At 40.7% G+C, this 21,178-nt stretch overlaps 1 protein-coding gene across 3 annotated transcripts in view; it reads right to left on the bottom strand.

The window, feature by feature from the left end:
* The window catches only part of SOS2 (SOS Ras/Rho guanine nucleotide exchange factor 2), a 93,657-nt gene extending 76,988 nt beyond the window's left edge, over positions 1–16,669 (bottom strand). For all 3 annotated transcript variants that reach the window (XM_058540613.1, XM_058540615.1, XM_058540616.1), the window contains exon 1: positions 16,206–16,669. In XM_058540613.1, coding sequence (XP_058396596.1) covers positions 16,206–16,292 — 87 coding nt within the window. In that variant the 5' untranslated portion in view covers positions 16,293–16,669. The remainder of the gene's footprint in view (positions 1–16,205) is intronic.
* Positions 16,670–21,178: the final 4,509 nt, after the last annotated feature.

The following is a 21,178-nucleotide window of genomic DNA, read 5'->3' as shown; positions in this document are numbered from 1 at the left end:
AGAGCAAAACTAAAAAGTCTGATAATACCAAATATTGATGATTACGTGGAACAACAGGAACTCTCACACACTGCTACTCGAGTGTAAAATGGCCCAATCACTTTAGAAAAGTTTGCCATTATCTACTAAAGTTCCAGATATGCATACCCTATAATCCAACAATTCCACTACTGCAGAGATATATAAATATCCCTTAGAGCTATGTAGTCCAATATGGTAGACAACTTGTGGCTAGTGAGCACCTGAAACGCAGCTCCACTGAACTGAGACGGGCTGTACGTGTAAAATACATACCAGATGTCAGAGATTTGGTATAAAAAAAGAATGTCAAATATCTCAATCATTTTATATTAATTACATGATGAAATGATTAGATTTACTGGGTTAATGAAAATATATTATTAAAATCAATTTCATCTGTTTCTTCTTACTTTTTTAATGTGGCTATGAGAAAATTTAAAATTACATATGTGGCTTACATTATATTTCCATTGAACAGCACTGCTCTAGAGAAATAAGCACACACGTTTACTAGAAGACATGTACAAGAAGGCTCATAAATAACATTATAAGTAATACTCCCAAACTGGAGAGAAACTCAAATATCTATCTAGAGTAGAACAGATATATTGTGGCATATTCATACAATGGAATACAGCAAATAAAAAAAAAAGAAAGAAACTAAAGCTACATAAAATGTGGATATATCTTCAAAATAATGTTGGCAGAAAGAAGGTAGATAAAAATAATACACATTAATGGTATTCCATTCACAAAGTTCCAGATCACACAAAGTTAAACTGCAATGTTCAGGGACACATGCTTGGATGGTAAGACTACAAAAAAGAGCAAGGCAGTGATCACCATAGAAGTGGTCACCTTCTGGAGAGTTCCATTGAGAAAAGTGCTCAAGAGGTGTTCTTTAAATTGTTTATTTACGTTTTATGCATTTTCTGGTTGTGTGTTACACTTCAACATAGATAAGGTTTTAAAAAGATAGAGAATCATCTGGCAAAGAGAAAATCAAGGGATGAAATTATCAATAAAATAAGTCAAAAGTCCCAACTCAATGAATAAACTTAAAATGTCAGAACACTGGAAACAAGGAGGATATCCCACAGGCTTAGGGTGAAGGGAGGAAGTGGGTCATCTACAAAGAAGTAGACATTAGATGAGCTCCAGACTTTAACAGCGTCACCAGAAGCTGGAAGGCAATGGTTTCCAACTTAGAATAAGACCCTAACAAACTATCAACCAAATGTCATGGTAAAATGAAGACAGGCTTATATACAACAAGGTCAACAACTTTATCTCCCACACACCTTTTCTAATGAAGCTTCTATAGTTTGTACCACACTAAAACAAGAGTATAAATCAAGAAGGAGAAAAATACGGGCTATAGGAAACAAAGGAACCAATACAGAAGAAAGGCCAAAGGAATACCCAGGATGAAGTGAAGGGACATTATGAGAGCTGTACAACAGGCATAAAGCTCACCAGTCCAGACTGGAACAGATCAGAGGCTCTGGGAGGAAATATCTCAAGATGAACTTGATAGGGTATCTGATGGATCTAAAAATCTTGAGAGGATATTTAGACAACTGGTAGACAGTTTGAGCTTGAATTAATAAGTTCACAGAAAACCACACAAACAAGAAAACAAGACAATTATTAACTCCAATAAAAGGTTAGGTGGGAAAGAAAAACTTGTTTAACTATAAACAGCGTTTACAGTTACATAATATAAACTTTGAATGCTGACCCAACCAAAATTAAGATATAACCATGGGGTTGGGGGAAGGCAGGAAGTATGTGGGTGTGGATGGAGGGGGGAATGTATATGTGTACTAAAGAATATTTAATCCTTACCTTCCATGGTAGAAAGTCAACAGATAATGCCCAGAACAGAAAAATCAGTAAGTAGCAATACAAGCACTTTTTTTCCTTAGAGATATAGAATACTGAAACGAATCACCTTGAAAAGTTAAAAGTGATTCTCTTGAGAGGCCGGCCCGGTGGCGCAAGCGGTTAAGTGCGCGCGCTCCGCTGCGGCGGCCCGGGGTTCGCAGGTTCGGATCCCGGGCGCGCACCGATGCACTGCTTGGCAAGCCATGCTGTGGCGGCGTCCCATATAAAGTGGAGGAAGATGGGCACAGATGTTAGCCCAGGGCCATCTTCCTCAGCAAAAAAAGAGGAGGATTGGCGGATGTTAGCACAGGGCTGATCTCCTCACAAAAAAAAAAAAAAAAAGTGATTCTCTTGAAAGCACTATATTTTGTGAATAGGGAGGAGGTGCTGCTATTTTTCATAACAAGCCTTATAGAGCTAGTTATCTTTTTATTTGCATGAATACAAACTAATTTATAAAGAAACATGATTTGAAGTAGGAAAGAGAAAAAGACTCATGAAACTGAGACAATAAGTAAAAACTACTTTTAGAAGAAGTTTGGATAAGCAAAGTTTAAGTAAGGCAGTTGGAAATTCATTAGGACCAACATCCAAAAAGCCAGGCTTTATTTTTCTTTTTTATAAATTCAAAATAGATTTGGGGGAAATAACTATTTCCCCTTACATCCTGCGCTTCTTTAAAATGACAAGAGGAAACTTAATTACATCTTACCATATATTTCTATTAGATTAACAGAATAAAAAAAGACTTTCCTTTTTAAGTATAAAATAAACATTTCTATTGGAAGTTTAGCAGTGAAATTCATAAGGCTGTTTCTTATAACATCGTTCCATAAAAGCCAAGGTCCCTACTCAGTGAAAGTGATTCTGCATGAGAATTAAGATAATGTCTAACTGGGATGGATATTTTTTCTGTGATTTTGATTTTAGTAAATAACCTGCAAAGCAACTTTAACATTAAGCATCAAAGTTTCTTACACTAAACTTCCTACATGTTAAAATCTCACCCTTAAATACTAACAGGACATGATGAGATGACAATGAACAATAACCATATTGGGCACGACCACAGTATTTACTATCTCAGCTCCCTAAGAGACAGTAAACATAAAATGACCACAGCAGAACAAACTCATCTACCATATTTCTTCTGAAAGACTAGTCAGAAAAAGAGCAATTAAAATAATTTTCAGTCTTTAACAGCAGATTAACAAGTCAGACCTGTATTTTAGTTACACCATATTTTCAAATTGCCAGAAGGTACTTCCTTACACATACACTGTAAACAGAATAGCCACAATACTAGAGATCCACGTACAAACACATATAGAAACATTAAACTTTATTTTTCACCCTGATAAACGCTAGATTTGACAAGTTTCAGAAAAGTTATTTCCTAATTTATATTTTTCAGTTCTCCATATTCACAATCAAATAAAAAATCTTGCTGGTGCATTTGTTCAATCACTAACATTTGAGTTTCTGGTACAACGTAGAAATAAATCCCTTTGGCTATCCAGTCTGACTGACATTTATTTATGCCCAATTCTTCAATCCATTGCCAAGATTTCTGCAAGGATGCAAATGTCTCAAACATCAATTAAGAATATTGGAAGGTTTTTTTATTATGAAAGAGTTAAAATTCAATTTAAAAAGAAAAAGCAACAAATTTCATTCTAAAGATATACACTAACAACTAGAAAATACTGCTGATAGAAATTTTAGAAGACCTACATAAATTAAAAGATAAATTTTACTGGTTGGAAGATTCAATATTGTTAAGATATCATTCCTCTCAAATGATCTACAGATTCAACACAATCTCAATAAAAATTCCAGCAGGTTTTGTTGTAGAAATTGATATGTTGATTTTAAAATTTGTATGGAAATACAATGGTCCTAAGATAACCAAAACAACTCTGATAAAGAACAAAGTTGGAGGGCTAAAACTACCTGATTTCAAGAATTTTTTTTTCTTTTTGGTGAGGAAGATTGGTCCTGAGCTAACATCTGTGCCAAGCTTCCTCTATTTTGTCTGCGGGATGCCGCCACAACATGGCTTGATGAGTGGTATGTAGGTCTGCACCCAGGATCCAAACCTGCGAACCCTGGGCCGCCGAAACAGAGAGCACAAACTTCACCACCACGCCACCAGGCCAGCCCCTTGAGAATTTTTATAAAGCTACAAATAATCGAAAGTGTGGTATTGACATAAAGAGAGGCAAAAAGATCAATGGAGCAGAATAGAGAATCCAGAAATAAAATCACACATATACAGACAAATGGTTTTTGATAAAGGCACAAAGGCCTTTAGCAAAGGAAAGAGGATAGCCTTTTCAATAAACAGTGGAACAACCAGATATTCATATGCAAAAAAATCCAAACATAATACAAAATTATCTCATCATATATAAAAATTAACTCAAAGAGATCATAGATCTAAATGTAAAAACTAGAACTATAAAACTTCTAGGAAAAAAACAACAGAAAATTTTTGCAACTCTGGGTTAACCAAAGATTTCTTAGATATGACACTAAAGGCACAGTCTCCAAAAAGTCAAATGGATAAGCTGGACTTCATAAAAATTTAAAACTTCTGCTCTTCAAAAGATAATACTAAGAGAATAAAAAGACAACCTACAGACTGGAAGAAAATCCTTGTAAAGCATATATCTGATAAAGGATTTGTATTCAGACATACAAAGAACTTGCGAAACTCAACAATAAGAAAACAAACAATTTAACAAAGATGGGCAAAAGATCTGAACACTCCACCAAAGAAGACATATGGATGGCAAATAAGAAAACGAAAGATGCTCAACATCATTAATCATTAGGGAAATGAAAATTAAGACCACAAGATACCAGTACACACCTATTAGAATGGCTAAAATTAAATTAAATATCAAGTATTGGCAGGAGGAACTGGAACTCTCATACACTGCTGGTGGGAATGTAAAACTGTACAACAGTTTGAAAGGAAAACAATTTGATAGTTACTTTAAAAGTTAAACATATACCTACTATCTGATCCAGCCACTCTTTGGTAATTACCCAAGAGAAAAGGAAATAAATGGCCATACACAGACTTGTACACAAATGTTCAGAGCAGCTTTATTTGTAATAGCCAAGATCTGAAAACCAAATGTACATCAACAGGCGAATGGATAATTTGCCTATGGGTATAGCCACACAGTGGAATATTACTGGGCAATAAAAAGGAATGAACTATTGATATGTGCAAACAACATGGATGAATCTCAAAATAATTATGCTGAGTGAAAGAAGCCAGACAAAAAAAAGAGTATATACTATATGATTTCATTACTATAAAACTCTGGAAAACGCAATCTGTAGTGATGTAAAGCAGATCAGTGATTGCTTGGGGATGAGGAATGGGGAAGGGGGGGAGGGAGAATTATAGAAAGTCAAGAGGAAATTTATGGGGCTGAAGGATATACTCAATATCTTCATTGTGATGGTTTCACTGATGTTTGTGTACATAAAAACTTATCAAACTACACAGTTTAAATACGTGCAGTTCATTGTCTGTCAATTATACTCCCAATAAAGTTGTTAAAAATAGTATAAAAAGTATAATATTCTACAGTGGTACTTTTCTGATAGGGTGTATAATCAAGAATTAAACCACTGTTGTACGCTCTAAGCCCATCAAGGCCAGGAACCGTTTCCTATGTTTTTGGTTTCCTCCTATTTCCCCACCCCTTTATTCCTGACACACAGGTAACCTAGTGTCATGCTCACATAAAGAAAGCACTCAATAAATACCTGTTAAATCAATAAACGCATGGTAGCAAACAGATTTCTTGGCCTCGCTGAACTCTAGGGACTGAGAAAAATTAAGAACTCCATGAAATTTGTTTTTATCTCACTGGATATGCACCTGGAGACTCAGTTATCCCACATAACATTATAAATGAGGGATTCCTGCTCTGTGCTCCTCTATTCCCACTTTCTGTGAATATTCACTTCTCACTTAGAGTCAGTACTCTTAATTAGGTGATTTCTTGACAGGTTTTCAATGTAGGTTTATTTAAACTGCAGATAAGTACAGGCCAAGAATCTCATTCTATTTGGCTCAACACTCAGGTGAGGGCTCACCATAAAATAATCTAAACATGTAGGAAAGACTACTAGCTGAGGCTGAAACTGTCTTCATTAAAATTTCCCTTGCCTAGAATGAAATGGTATAGATCTGTGAGTACCTTCCCGTACAGGCACCCCATCAGCCTGCAAAGCCAAGAACGTGCAGGCTCGATCTGTGGGTTCTCAACCTAGTTCAGCACCAGAGCATTTGGAAGTCACAGTGCTCTTAGCAGAACACGAAATATTAGATACTTACATTTCATCATAGTAAGCAGGAAAAATGTTAGTAAAATGACTACAAAACTTAAAACTACAGGCATGTTTGTAAGAAAAAACAAAAAGTATCACAAGCTGTTTTCCCTGTAAAACCTCTCTCTTGCTCATCTATTTTACAATCTTCCACTACTCACTAGCAAGTAAACAAGCAGCAGGCACCAGAGACTTAAGAAAAACTTACAAGAGAAAAATAAAATTAAAAAAAATAATAATATTGGCGCTTTTTTCCTGTGAACTGGGAAAAGATCACTATCACCAAATATGTTCTATTCCATCATCAAGACTCCCTAGGCCAAATACCCAAGTCCTTCAGCATACTGCCAAAACTACCAGACACACTCTTCAAGATCTGCCACCAAGGTGCCTGCACTCAAGGAGTAAAGGGGGTTCTCCTTTTCCACCTCTCCTTCCCAACAGCCCCCCTCCCACTTCCCTGCAATATTCATCCTGAATCTCACTATGGTGTGTTGCCCTGGGGTGCAATAAATAAATTAATTAATTCTAGGACACGAAACACACAAATATAAATATTTTTCATTTAAGTACCTTGTTTCTTTCATCTCCTAGCCTATTGTCAAAAACCACATCCTGATGAGGGGAAAAGCTTATGAGAACAAAGAAAAGAAAGCAACTTTATGAAATACTAAAGGCGACATTACCTTATTTCATTCAGGAGAAGAAATTAGAAGTTTTCACACCTTATCTATCTTTCTATCCTACAATTAGAATTCAGAAGTGACATGGTTGGCATGTGACATGTATTAATATATTCATTTGAATTGAAAAAGTAAGTCAGACTTTGTCAGAAAGAAGATACATATGATTACGCTGGTTGGCTTGACAACTAAACCTGACCTTACCAATTAGGTCACGTGGTGGATATTTTCCATAAAATCTAAGATTCTCTAAGGTGGCCCCCAAGATTCCCACCCCACGTATACAAGCCCTGTATACTCCTCTTCCCTTGAGTGTGGGCAGGACCTGTGAATAGGATGGGATATCACTCCTGTGACTAGGTTACCATATATGGCAAGGGTGACCAAGGTCTGTAATCAGTTGACTTTGAGTTAATCAAAAGGGAGACTAGCCTGGGTGGGCCTGACCTAAATCCAGTGAGGCCTTTAAAAGAGGGTCAAGAAGTGAGACAAGAAAGAGCAGCAATGCATCCTGTTGACCATGAAGAAGCAAACTGACATGTTACAGGGAGGGTCATGAGGCAAGGAATGGGCAGCCTCTAGGAGCTAAGGGCCTGAGACATGCAACTGCAAAGAAATGCATTCTGCCAACAACCACACAAGCTTGGAGGAGGACCCCAAGCCTCAGATGAGACCACATCCCCAGCCAAAACCTTGATTTCAGCCTGTGAGACCCTAAGTAGAGAACCCAGCTAAGCTGTACCTGGACTTCCAACTTACAGAAACTGGGAGATAATAAATGTGTGTTGTATTAAGCCACTAAGGTTTTGATAACTGGTTATGCAGCAACTAAAAACTAATACAATGAGCTAAATCTACAGCTCCAAGAATTCAATGAAAATGTTTAAAGAATGTGATAAGGTAAAATACATTTATCCATAAATATTGTCATGCATAAGGTGTACTGAAGTTAATACTGTTTTTATTTTCCCAATCTTTCTTGGATACATTGGACTAAACAAAGTACTGCTAAGTAAAAAAGAGAAAAAGTAACAGTTCTAATTATTAGCCATTTGACAAGTTCTGGAAAAGCTAGAAAATGAAAAAGTGAATAACTCTAAAGACCAGGTAACAAATCATTTTGCAAGTCAGGTGGTTTCTAACTTTTTGCTTTAAACAAAATTGAAGGAGAACCTAAAAGAGTTGCTGGCTGATAGATCATTAAGAATCACTTTTTTGATAGACCACAATATAATTTTTGGCATATAATTTGAAAGAAGTTTCAATAATGAGTCTGATTGCTTCAAATTTTTCTTCTATTTAATATGTTAACAATGGTTCTTTAGGGCTTACATCTACGGAAATGGAAAACAGAATAGAACTGATGCTGAATCCTGATTCACTCCAGCAAGACCCCTTCTCATTCCAGCAATAAGTAATATCCACCCATGAAACATGAGCTAATTTAAAAACAATCAAACAGCTACACAGATGTCATTAAGTAATGCATATTCAATAAAGCTTTATGATTATTAATTTTTCAAAATTCATGACATTTATGTTCTTTTGATCAACTACATCCTACTAATAATTCAACCCAAAAGAAAGGTTTTAAAGCCTTAAAGGTTTTAAACATTTCTCATTGGAGAATTTTTTTTTCGTGAGGGAGATCAGCCCTGAGCTAAGGAAGACCAGCCCCGAGCTAACATCTATTGCCAATCCTCCTCCTTTTTTTCCCTTCTTCTCCCCAAAGCCCCAGTAGATAGTTGTATGTTATAGTTGCACATCCTGCTAGTTGCTGTATGTGGGACGCCGCCTCAGCATGGCCTGACAAGTGGTGGGTCAGTGCACGCCCGGGATCCAAACCCAGGCCGCCAGTAGCAGAGCGCACACTTAACCACTAAGCCACGGGGCCAGCCCCTCTCATTGGAGAATTTTTAAAAATTCAATACGTAGACTTTTTTGTTGCAAAGAAGTATAAATACAAAGGAGGGATCAATCAAAGATTTTTAAACCAGGGCCGGCCCAGCGGCATAGTGATGAAGTTGCGGCATAGTGGTTAAGTTTGCACGCTCCGCACTGGCAGCCCAGGGTTCACAGGTTTGGATCCCGGGCATGGACTTAAGCACTGCTCATCAAGCCATGCTGTGGTGGCATCCCATATAAAGTAGAGAAAGATGGCTGCGGATGTTAGCCCAGGGCCAATCTTCCTCACCAAAAAACAACCACAAAGACTTATTTTTTTTTTTTGTGGCAGATGCTAACATCTGCCAATCCTCCTCTTTTTTTGCTGAGTAAGACTGACCCTGGGCTAACAGCCATGCCCATCTTCCACCACTTTACATGGGATGCCGCCACAGCATGGCTTGCCAAGCAGTGCGTCGGTGCACGCCCGGGATTCAAACCGGCGAACCCCGGGCCGCCTCAGCAGAGCGTGTGCACTTAACTGCCTGCGCCACCGGGTCGGCCCCACAAAGACTTTTAAACATAAAAATATTATACTAGAATATAATTACATGGGGGAAATGGAATGAAAAGTTCACAGGAAAAAGAGAGAGATGTAAAATTTCCAAATGTTAAAAAAGCACTTTGCCATGTATATTTTAAAAGGATGAATGGTGAGTATCAAATTGTTATGGTATTTAGATTTCACTGGATACATTTAAAAGACTGACGGAGGGGCCGGCCCCGTGGCGTAGTGGTTAAGTGTGTGCGTTCCGCTCCTGGCGGCCAGGGGTTCGGATCCCAGGCGCGCACAGACTCACCGCTTGTCAGGCCACGCTGTGGCGGCCTCCCACATAAAGTGGAGGAAGATCGGCGCAGATGTTAGCTCAGGGCCAGTCTTCCTCAGCAAAAAGAGGAGGACTGGCTCAGGGCTGATCTTCCTCACCAAAAAAAAAAAAAAAAGACTTATGGAGTTGTTAGTATTTAGAATATATATAAAATTACATCCTCTACAACTATTTGAACTTAACGATGAAAACGTTTAGATGTCAACATAAAAATGTGCAAATTTTAAAATATTCTTTTGGGGATACACAGAAAAAAAAGTTAGAAAACTCCTAATTTAGGAGAAAGAATCAAGACTCCGTGTTGATTAGATGTGAGCCTGGAGTGAGAGGGAAGGGAAGGATCTGATGAGGTTTCTGGCTTGAGAACCGAGTACATCATTTATACTGGAGACACAGTTTATGGAAGATGATATAGCTCACAATGGGTCATGCTGTGAACATCTACATAGGAATGTTCAGGAGGCAGGGGATGCGCAGTTTTAGACAGGCTGCAAGGGAAGGCCTCTTTGAGAAGATGATGTTTGTCTCAAGACTTAAAGGAGGTAAAGGGTCCAGTCGTGTTTTTTATCCGTGGGAAGGTTGTTCTAGGCAGAAAAAACAGCAAGTACAAAAGCCCTGAGACTAGAACATTATCTGTGTGTTGTAGATACCAGGAAGCCCATGTTGGGCAGGAGGAGACCAAAAAAGGGACAGTAGTAAATGAGGTCAGAGTGGTACAGGCGGAGGGCAGCACCACACTGCAGCAAGCCATCGGGAGGACTTGTACTTTTATTTTGAGAAGCACTGAGAGAGCTCTGAATAGAGGAATGGCATGATGTCACTTATCTCTACTGCACTGAGAAAAGACTGAATAGGGCAAGGGTAGAAGAGAGACCAGCCAGAGGCTATTTTAATACTCCAGGAGATTGGCGATGAAGACTTGGTCCCAGGTGCTAGAAGTGAAGAGTAAGAAATGGTAACTGAATATAGCTATAGTTTGAAGTGGAGCTAAAAGGATTTGCTGACAGATTAGATATGGGTTATGAAAGAAACACAGGATTCAAGAATAACTCAAGAATTTTATTTTGAGCAACAAGAACGATGGAGCAGCCATTTACTGATATGGGAAATACTACAAAAGGAGCACGTTTTGGGGGGAAGAGAAGGAGCTCAGTATTGGCTGAGATGCCTATCATACATCTTTGTGGAAGCATCAAGAAAGAAGTTGGATATCCAAGTTCAGGAGAGAGGTACGAGCCAGAAATATAAATTTGGAAATCATCAGATACAGATGGTATGTGAAGCAATGAGGCTGGGGCGGGATCTCTATGAAATGACTGCAAAGAGAAATAGAAGACCAAAGACTAAGCCCTGGAGAGGTTAGGAGGATGCAGTCCGGAGATGAGGAGGAATCAACAAAGGAGAAGACCTAGAAGGAACAGCCAGACAGGGAGAGAACCTGCAGAGTTTGCCAATCTGGAAGCCAAGGGAGAAAAGGATTTCAAGGAGAAGAGATCAACTGCCAAATGTTGTTAATGGGTCAGTTAAGAAAGAATTACAAAGTGCTATGCAAGGAAGAGGTAGGGTTTGAGTTTACAAAGTGATTTAAGGAAGAAAACTGGGGTACTGAAAACTTTACTTGGAAGAGACAATGCTAGTGCTCATTTCTAGACCTTAATGTGATTTTCATTGTGTTGCTTCATCTCCACACATTAAAATGTGAAGTGTATTACACTTTATACATTTCAAAAGCTTTCTACTTACTCCCATATGTTCTTATGTAAAAAAAGAAAAGAATTTTAGGTTGTTAATTTTTAACGTGACTACATGAGATAATGCTAGATCCATTAGTTCCATTAAAATTCCTTCCTGATTCAAATACGCAGGCTAACAGAGGATATAATCAAACTACTGTTCCCTTGAAAGAGAGGCCATGGTTAATATAAAAGACATATACTTGATTTATGCCAAGTGGTAACACAGGTAATGCTTTGGATACTCAGCATAAAACACTTAAATGGAATATTATTGCTCCAAATATACCATACCAAAATTAAACTGAAAATAGAAGAAGACTACTAAATCATGGCTGACAGGGAGCTAAATGCAGCAAGTTAAAATGCATTCCTAATGCTCATCCAGTTCTGGCTGAACCCCCTGGGTCAGTTTGGGTCATTATTAGTTTGGAATAATTCCAAATGACTCCCTGAGGCTCTACTGTTATATTCAGTGGCTTTGGGAAATCCAGAACGGGCCTCATGTCACAAAAATCATAGGATGTCCTATTTGTTTCCAGCTTTCAGCTGGAGCGATCTTTTCAAACAGCAATTCTGATCAAGTTAATCTAATTACTTTGTTACATAAACAACCCTACAGGACTTCCTATTCTCAGGTAGAGACCTTAACCTGATCTACCTGCAGTCTCCCAACTAGCCTCATTCCCTTCTGTTCACTTAGTCTCGGTTCTTTAAAACAAGTCGTGTTCCTATCTTTCCCTGGGCCTCAAATCCTTTCTCCTCCTTTCTGTGTTAATTCCTACTGATCCTTCAGATAACTGTTTATTCTTTATTGTCTGTCTCTCCCAGGCCTCTCCCAGCCACTTAGAATGGAAGCTTTATGAGAGCAGGGGCCTTGATACAGCCTCAGTATCAAGAATAATGCCTGGCACATAGGAGGTACTCAATAAATATGTGAATATATCCTCCAGAACTCAGCACAAATGTTACTGCCTTAGAGAAGCCTTCTTTGACCCTCTCATATCAGTGACACTAATTTTATTTTCTCAAAGCACCCCATACTTTTCTTCTGGGCCCGGGAAAGATCCAGTGCAATCTTCTAAAACAGCTCCAAGAGACATTAGTACAAAGGCAGAAACATTAGAATCTTACAGATTTCACAAAAGCATTTCTAAATCAAAACCCCCTATCTTCTTTCTCCTTGCCATAGACTGCTATTAATTAACTCAGACATTCTCTCACACTTCTTGCATTTTAGACAGATATCTAAGAGCAAACTGTAACAGTTGAGGTGGAGAGTCGCTATTGAACCTGAATCAAATTAGACTAAGGAAAAAAGTAATTCAACCAACTCTTTCTAGTTCCCTATGACATTTGAACAGATAGTAAGACAACAGACATTTTCTCTTCCACGGCTAGCCTGGTGAAGAACACCTTACAGAAAAGCCATCTACAAGGGAAATATCAGGGACCTAAAAACCTGATAAAATGATTTTAAGGCATGTTTCCCATATGTAGAATGCTTACACTGATTTTTCTTGGCATATAACCAAATAGCACATGCTCCAAGTACCAAAGGCATTTCAAAGACACAGATAATAAGCTGCATTTACAAATAAATTCCACGCTCTTTCTCCCCCCAAGTAATATGATAGCTTCAATGTTCTTGGGGAGTAGTGGTGAAGGCATTTACGTTTCTGGCTCTTTTAGGGAAGATACATAATTTAGCAGTAATGTTAACAACCCATGTATCATCCATCAGTAGTGTCATTTTTCTCTGCTTTACCTTTGTAGTTCTGTATGTATTTAAATGCCCTAGGTGAAGTTCTATTTTAAAAGTTAAAGAACAATACATTTCTATTTCCCAAATTATTTTTCTATAAATCTATTTTTCAATGCTTGTTTCTACCTAGTGAAATGAATATTTAATGTTGGTTTTAAAAAATCCCTTATGTTCTCAATGTCAACAATGGCAACTTTGCCAAATATATACACATATACAAATATTTTGGTTTTCATAAAAATTAGCTGAAACTTGAAAATAAGCAAAAGAGATTACTGGGTGCTTTTTAGTGCAGTGTTGTGCTTGAACCTCTGATTACTCCATACTGTATTTTACAAATCTGTAAGGTTAACTTAGAGATTTTTGTCTGGTACAGATACAAATAATTTCTAATCAGTAGAAAAGATAATCCAAAACATACTGTTTATGTTCCTGTAGGATATTAACTAATTTTGTATCTAACCCAACAATCTTATCTTAATATTCCCTTATTAAATTGCATATAAATACCTACCTCCTCAAATTTTCATATTAAGTGAGTTTAACACATCTTATGAGTTCTCTCATTAAGTAACGAGCTGGTTCAAAATCACTGACACATGTCCATTTATACTGGCAGGAAGGTCATGATTTTACCTTCTGAAAATTATATTTTAACAGTTTTGGAGGTTCCACCAAGACGCCCAAGTAGACCAAGTAGACTAACCTGACAGAGCCAATTAAACTACACTGCTCCTTTCTCTCTCTCTCTCTCTCTCTCTCTCTCTCTCTCTCTCTCTTTCTCTCACACACACACACACACACACACACACACACAGATATTCCTTATATAAGTCTGAGCTCACAGCTGCTATCTCATGTATATAAACCAAAACCTCAAAGTTTAGAATTTTCAGTCTAGATAGTAAACACCTTAGAGCAGGGCCTTGGCTTTTATTCATCTTTGTATTCTTAGTATCCAGCATGGTGCCACATACCTACAAAGTGTTCAACAGAAGTTAAATGAAGCTAAGGTACAACACATGATCGAGGGCAACATCAACTGGAGGAGAAAGATCCTAGCAGTCTATCCAATACCATTGCTGCTACCACGACCAATCCCAGCAGTCTCTGCACCTGTCTGGTCAGACCGAGGAAGAAAGCCAAGCTCTAGATGCTCCGCATGTGAAGACAGGGCCTCCCTAGAAATGGCAGGAACCCTCACTGTACAAAGGCATGGGTGGCAGGTACACACCAGAATTTAACACATCTTGCCAAGAAAGAGGGAACCCTGAGCTCATTAAGAGCTACAACTCTTAGCAGACACTTCAAACCTATATGTTGCAATACCACAAATACCCAAACACATACCACATAACTGCACATAACCCAAATTACTAAGACTGAAAAATTTCCAAAAATATAAAAAAGTCTTCCATGGGAATATACCTCAATTCTATAACAACCATAAATTAGTAAGTTAAATAGAAATTGCTTTTTGAATTCAATTCACCTCAAAAGACCAAATTTTCTTAGACATATTTATTCTATAAGCAAAGGATATACAAGAACTGTGGAATCAAGCAATACAGATCTACAAGGCACCTGAGTTCCAGGAAAACAAGCACAATATATAAATGCAAAATAATAGTCTCAAAGCAATGGACTAGGATTGGATGCTAGTCCTGGCTTTGTTTTCAGCCTAATGTGAAGAAATAAATCTACAGCTGTGCATGTACAATCATGAGGGTCAAAGCTACCTACTGAGTAAGTCATACAACACATACTCAAATACTGTTTGCTACCAGAAAGTGCAAGTAGTTAGATACCTACATCACACTGCCAACAACACAGGCCTACTCACATTTCTGAGCGCAGTTCCTCACAGGAGGGTCAGTTACCATCTAAGCATTTCCCCCCTGGCTTTCAGCTCAGGCCCGAGTTCATTACCACCAATCAGCACACTTGCCATCCCTTCCCCTCTCCTTGTAGAATCCGGCTGCCCTTGGAAGTCCATCTAATACTCTAACACCTAGTATGCCAGTGAAACGACAACTGTCTAGCTGGCCCCAGTCACCTCCAACAAGTTCTTTAAAAAGACATGATTTGATGTTTTGCCCAAAGGAGGTAGTATCTCCTGGTAAGAATTAAGAAAATAATGGAAAATCTGAAACTCTGAGGAACATGTTTTTAACCTTTAAAATACACTTCTTCCTTTCATTTACAGAAATTTATTGTATGAAGACTTACTTTCCAAGTGCAGTCTTTTAAGTTAATGTTTATTTTTTATTTATTTTAAAATTTATCCTTGGTTATTTTGCACAAAAGACAGAAGGGACTAAGTCTGCATCAACGGCGAGGGAGGCCCCTGTTCGGCAGGCAGGATATCTAATCCCGCACCACTCACAGTCTTTAAATTCGTCTTGACCTTACAAAAGAGTTTACTATAAAAATGATAGTGTGATTATTACCTAAATTCACAGATGAAGACGGACACCATTTACCGGAGAGAGGCACCCGAACTTCAAAGACTGATTTTTATGAGCTGATTTTTTGTCCTCTGCAACGATCCCGAGCTGCACCCAGTGAAGGAAGTGACCCAGCTCCGGAGGAAAACCTCTCGTAAACAGGTAGGACGCGAGCAGGCACTTCGGGCGGACCCCAGAGCGGTCCGGGGAACGCCAGCTCCCCGACACCGCGCCCACGTGAACACCCACAGCACCGGGCGCGCCCCGGGCGAGAGGACGCCCCGACCCCGGCTGACACAACCTCCCGCCCGCGGACGACAGCCGGGTCCCGGCGGAAACCGCCCGCCGACACGGCCGCGGCGCCCAGTCCGGCTTCTCCATCACAACAAGCCGCCTTCCGGGCCGGCGAGCGCTCGGGACACGGCCCCGGAGGCCACGGGGCCCGCGCGCCGTCCCGGCCGGAGCGGGGCCCAGCCCGAGCCCGCTCCCTCGTCCCCTCCCGGGCCCGGCCCCGGCCTCCTCCCGGCCCGGCCCGCACCCACCTTCCGCAGGGCCGGCACCAGCAGCCCCCGCCATCTCGGGCTGTTCTCCTCGCTGAAGAACTCGTACGGCTGCGGCGCCTGCTGCATGGCCCCGGCCGCGGCGCCTCCGCATCGGGGGCCGCCCCCCGGGCCCAGCGCGGCCGAGGGCGCGAGGAAGCGGGCTCGGCCGGCTCCTCGGGGACGCGCGGCGGCCGGCCGCTCGGAGGCTGGGCCTGGCCGGCCGCGGGCCGCTCCCGGGGCTCCTCCCCTTTGTCTGGCTCCAGCCGAGGGGCGGCTGGCCTCGCCCCCGGCCCGACTCCCGCTACGGCCGCGGCGGGCGGACGGCGGCGGCCCGGCCCCTCATCGCCTCCCGCGGCCGCGCCGCCCCGCCGCCGGCCGAGTCACCTCAGGGGCCCGGGGCCGACCGGGCGCGCGCGTCGGCGAGCCGGCCCCTCGGGCGCGCACAGAGCCGCCGCCGCCGCCCCGCCGGCAGCCCACACCTCGCCCGGCCGCCGCCGAGCTCCGTCCGGCAGTCGGTGGGCCCGCCCTCGGCCGGCGCGCATCACCCTGGGCGCCGCGCGCGGAGCGCCGCACGGAGCATGCGCGGGAACGGGACAGCCGGGGGGCGGGGGGGCCCGAGGGGACGGGGCGGGGAGCGGGAGTGCGAGGGGGCGGGGCGGGGAGCCGGGGGCGGGGCGGGGAGCCGGGGGCGGGGCCGCCTCTCCCGGGACCGCCCGGCCGGTTCCAGGCCGACTCCTGGACTGCCGGCTGAGCGTTACGCACCGCGCTCCTCTCGCCCTTCCCGACACGATCCGGACTGCGGCCACCCTCCTCGCGCCTGGAGCCTGGGCTGCGGCCCCGCAGGCGGTGTAAGGACGTGGAGAGAAGGGGCTCCCGGCTGTTCCCCGTTAACGTGTTTGTACTGTACACAGCTCGGTGCCTGGTGTGGGGACGCCGAAGTACACATCAGGGCCACAAAAGGCAGGTGACAAGGACGTTAATCAAGCCTGAACTTAAAGGTCCTTCACTTGCACGGGCCCCTGTGTTTTCACAAAATCATATCGTTTCTGTAAAAGTTCCCAAAGGTATTTTTTGTTTTCTTAATGGTGTCCTCCAAATTGTGTAGGTGGCACGTCCCATAAAACCTGGATCCGCCCTAGGGGCCAGCCATACTCATTAGCGACCCAAAACGATCCCCAGAACTTGAGCTTTCCTGAGTTGAAGAGGCATAGACTCTGGAAACTTTATCATTAGTGTCAATTTCATCCCAGAAAGATGCTGAGCACGTGAATTATAACAGATTGTCCCCAGCCCCCAGCAGTGAGGAAAGGAAAGTAAGAACTGGGCGCAAAAAAATAACTCTGTGCCACACTTCAGTTCCAAGATCAGTAGCTGAGCAATTATCCTCCCCCAAAACACACACCATTTTGTCAAAATCAGAACGGTAGAGTTGGAAAACTTAAGAGATCATTTTTCTAATCCACGTATCCACTGAATCAAGAATGTCGTCTAATAAATGGCCACATCTACATTCCCATGTACTTGGATAAAAGGTAGGATAGTGAAATGCTTGCATTTCTCCAATTAATTTTTCCATCAGTGAGGGCAAAGACTTTGGCTTACATAGACTGTCTTTACTTTTCTCTCCTCTTCCAGAACTCCAGCTACAGACTACTAGGCTGTCAAACTTCTAGACTCTGACTATATTTTCTTATAGGAGAGTCAAGTTGTTAGTGGGGAGTTTCATTCTTCACCATGGATACTGGAAACCTTCTCTGATCCAAATCTGTCCTGAAGATAGATTTTGTTTAGCCAAGGCTATGTTTAAATTTTTAAAATTGTTAATATTTTAAAATCAAGAGATTTCCCATAAAAATCTGGATTTCCAGCTTCTCTTGACAAAGATTTGGCAACCCTGGGCCCTGCCGCGTTCCTGCAAGGGAGGAATCAGCAGGCGGTGGGCAGTGGCTGCCCTCTTTAGAAAAGAATGCCATCCCATTTCCAGTTGGCTTTACTCCCCACTGGCACTCTTCACGCTTTTATGTAACCTGCCTAGTCTCTACAGGCATCTGAGTTGTGATCTGTGGGCTAGGCAAACAGAAATGTGATCCATGTGCATGTGGAGGGCAAGCCAAGAATGACACCAGTAAAAAGTTCCCAACCAGACAAATGGGCCATCTAGAAAAAAACATTGGATCCATACCCCACTCTACACTAGGATAAATTCCAGATGTGTCAAAGACTGAAATGTAAAAAATAAAACCATAAAATAATTTGTTTATAACTTCAGAGTATAAAAGATCTTTCTACTATGATATAAAATCTGGAAGATTGATAAATTCTATTTTTAAAAATGTATGGCAAAAAAACCAACACAACCTAAGCCAAAAAGCAAATGACAAACTGGAAAAAATATCTGCAATTCACTTCCTAAAGAGTTAATTTCCCTAATATCTAAAAGAGCTCCTACCAATTAATGACTAAAACTCAGCAAGAAAAAAAAAGGATAAAGGATATGAAAGTTCACAGAAAAGGAAATATAAATGTCTCAAACATATTAAAGATGCTCAACTTCACTCATATTAAGAAAAATGCAAATTTAAATTACACTGAGTTATTTTTCACCTATTAGAGTAGCACAGATGAAAAAGTTTGATTATACACTATGCTGATGAGAGTATGGGGAAACAGGTACCCTGGTTTATTATTGGTGAGAGTGTCAATGGTTCAGACTCCATCAAGGGCAGCTGGACAACAGCTATCAAAGTTGCAAAGGCACACGCCCTTTGACCCAGCAAATTCTCAGAATATGTCCTAGAGGTATACCCGCTCATATGTGAAATAACTCAGACACAAGGTTATTCTTTGCAGTATTGTTTGTTACAGCAAAAACAAAACAAAAAACACCCTAGAAATAAACAATTCAAATAATCATCAGCAAGAATAGGGGACTGGTTCAACAAATAACAGTAAATCTATAGAATGAAACCTCTAAAGTCATTTAAAAAGAACCAGGCCACTGTGGAACATTCTCAAAGATACACCGCAGAGTGAAAGAGCAGGATGTATAATATAGTATGCAGAGTATGCTACCACTGTGTAAAATAAAATGGAGGCAGTGTTTTATTATATATCAATATGACATCTCTGCCAGTCTGCACAAGATACTGATAATTTTTGTTGCCTCGGAGATGAGAACTGGATGGCTGGAGGGAAAGTGAAACTTTTCACTGTGTACCTTTTTGTGACTTTTGAATTTCAACCATATGAATACTGTACTTATTCAAAAACATTAATTAAAAAGCCATTTTTTTAAATGAAAAATTTCCAACCTCATTATTAACACTTGCTTCAAGTGTTAAAAAATGGAAGTATTAAGGGGCCAGCCCAGTGGCGCAAGCGGTTAAGTGTGAGCACTCCGCTGCGGCAGCCCGGGGTCGGCCAGATCGGATCCCGGGCGCACACCAACGCACTGCTTGGTAAGCCATGCTGTGGCGGCGTCCCATATAAAGTGGAGGAAGACGGGCACAGGTGTTAGCCCAGGGCCAGTCTTCCTCAGCAAAAAAAGAGGAGGATTGGCAGATGTTAGCACAGGGCTGAGTCTTCCTCACAAAAAAAAAAATCGAAGTATTAAACACACTGATACTGTAAGGCCTATGTATCTATACCAAAAAGCTCAGTCATAAACTTGATTTAAAATCAATGTGCTATCATATTAGTAATTCAATAGATAGTAATTTTACTTGCCTTTTTAGAATTTAGAATGGCTTTTGGGAGATAACTTGAATGACCCAAGCACATCTCAAATTTTAATAAGCAGTTGAAATTGTACCACAAATATTCTCCCACTGAAAAAAATTTTCAAGAAGAACTTGCTCAACATTTCTCCCATTTACTCTCTCTTACTTCCTCAATTTATTTAAAGCTACAAGTGCTGCCAGTCAGTAGCAAACCAAAGCAACACCACAGGAAACAATAAATGTTGTTGTCACTCTCATGGTTCGTTTGCTGTAGCTAACTCGGGTCCTCTCCCAGTCCACCTGCCGGAATAAAGTGCAGCAGGCACTCAGACGATTATTTTGCCCTATAACCTTTAGGGGAGGCTCATGCCAGTAGCCCGACCCCCTGTAAGAGATAGCATACCAAAAATGTCTTCCCAAGAGGAACTATAACTTTTTATGAAATACCAAAAGATTGATTTATTTATTGGATTCCTTGCCCCCCAAAACGCCCTATTTTTATATGTTATATACATTCTGCTATGTAACAGAAATAATATTCCCTGGTGCTCTGGGGTATGCAGATGAAACTGAGGTCAGCCAGATGTTGCCGCCACTACCAGATGGAAAGCCGTTTTTAAATGTAAGTGGGGAAGTGCTCTACTTTTTACCCGAAATGTAAACTACTCTACCTCGTTATATTACACGCAAATACTGAAGTTTAAAAATTTTTTTAAGATTGGCTGCTATCTAAAGCTGTGGTAGTTCATGTTTGACACAAAAAATTTATGTGAATCAGAGTTTTTATGAAACTAAAAATTATGTTCACAACACTAAGGCTCATTAAAATATTTTTAATATACATTTTCTTCTCTCAGAAATACACAAAACTTTTAAATATTATATCAGTATTAGACAACAAAACCCTATTGACATAAATATAAAATACTTTACAAACAGCATAACCTACACATTCAAAACACTTTCAATAATTTTTTCACTTGTATTTTTTGGAGGTATAGTACAGACCCAAATGGAATGAGGGCTGCTTTAATTAAGACAGTTATTTTTGTAATTTCAGTCTTTCACAGCTTAGCGTATATGCAATCTTACTGTTGATGAAATAGAGAACTGTAATATTTCTCATCTCTTAATAGTCTTAGAACGGAACAGACAAATAAGCTGTATGTCCATTTCTTGGAGGAATCAGTTGTTAAGAAGAACCATTAGGGCTGTGTCTTCTGTGAGTGGTTTCTGAATGCTTCCAGCATGCTC

Source organism: Diceros bicornis, chromosome 5 (genome assembly GCF_020826845.1).
Source record: "Diceros bicornis minor isolate mBicDic1 chromosome 5, mDicBic1.mat.cur, whole genome shotgun sequence".
In the NCBI taxonomy this organism is placed as follows: domain Eukaryota; kingdom Metazoa; phylum Chordata; class Mammalia; order Perissodactyla; family Rhinocerotidae; genus Diceros; species Diceros bicornis.
The sequence above is the reverse complement of the archived record's forward strand: the minus strand, read 5'-3'. Positions and strand labels throughout refer to the sequence as shown.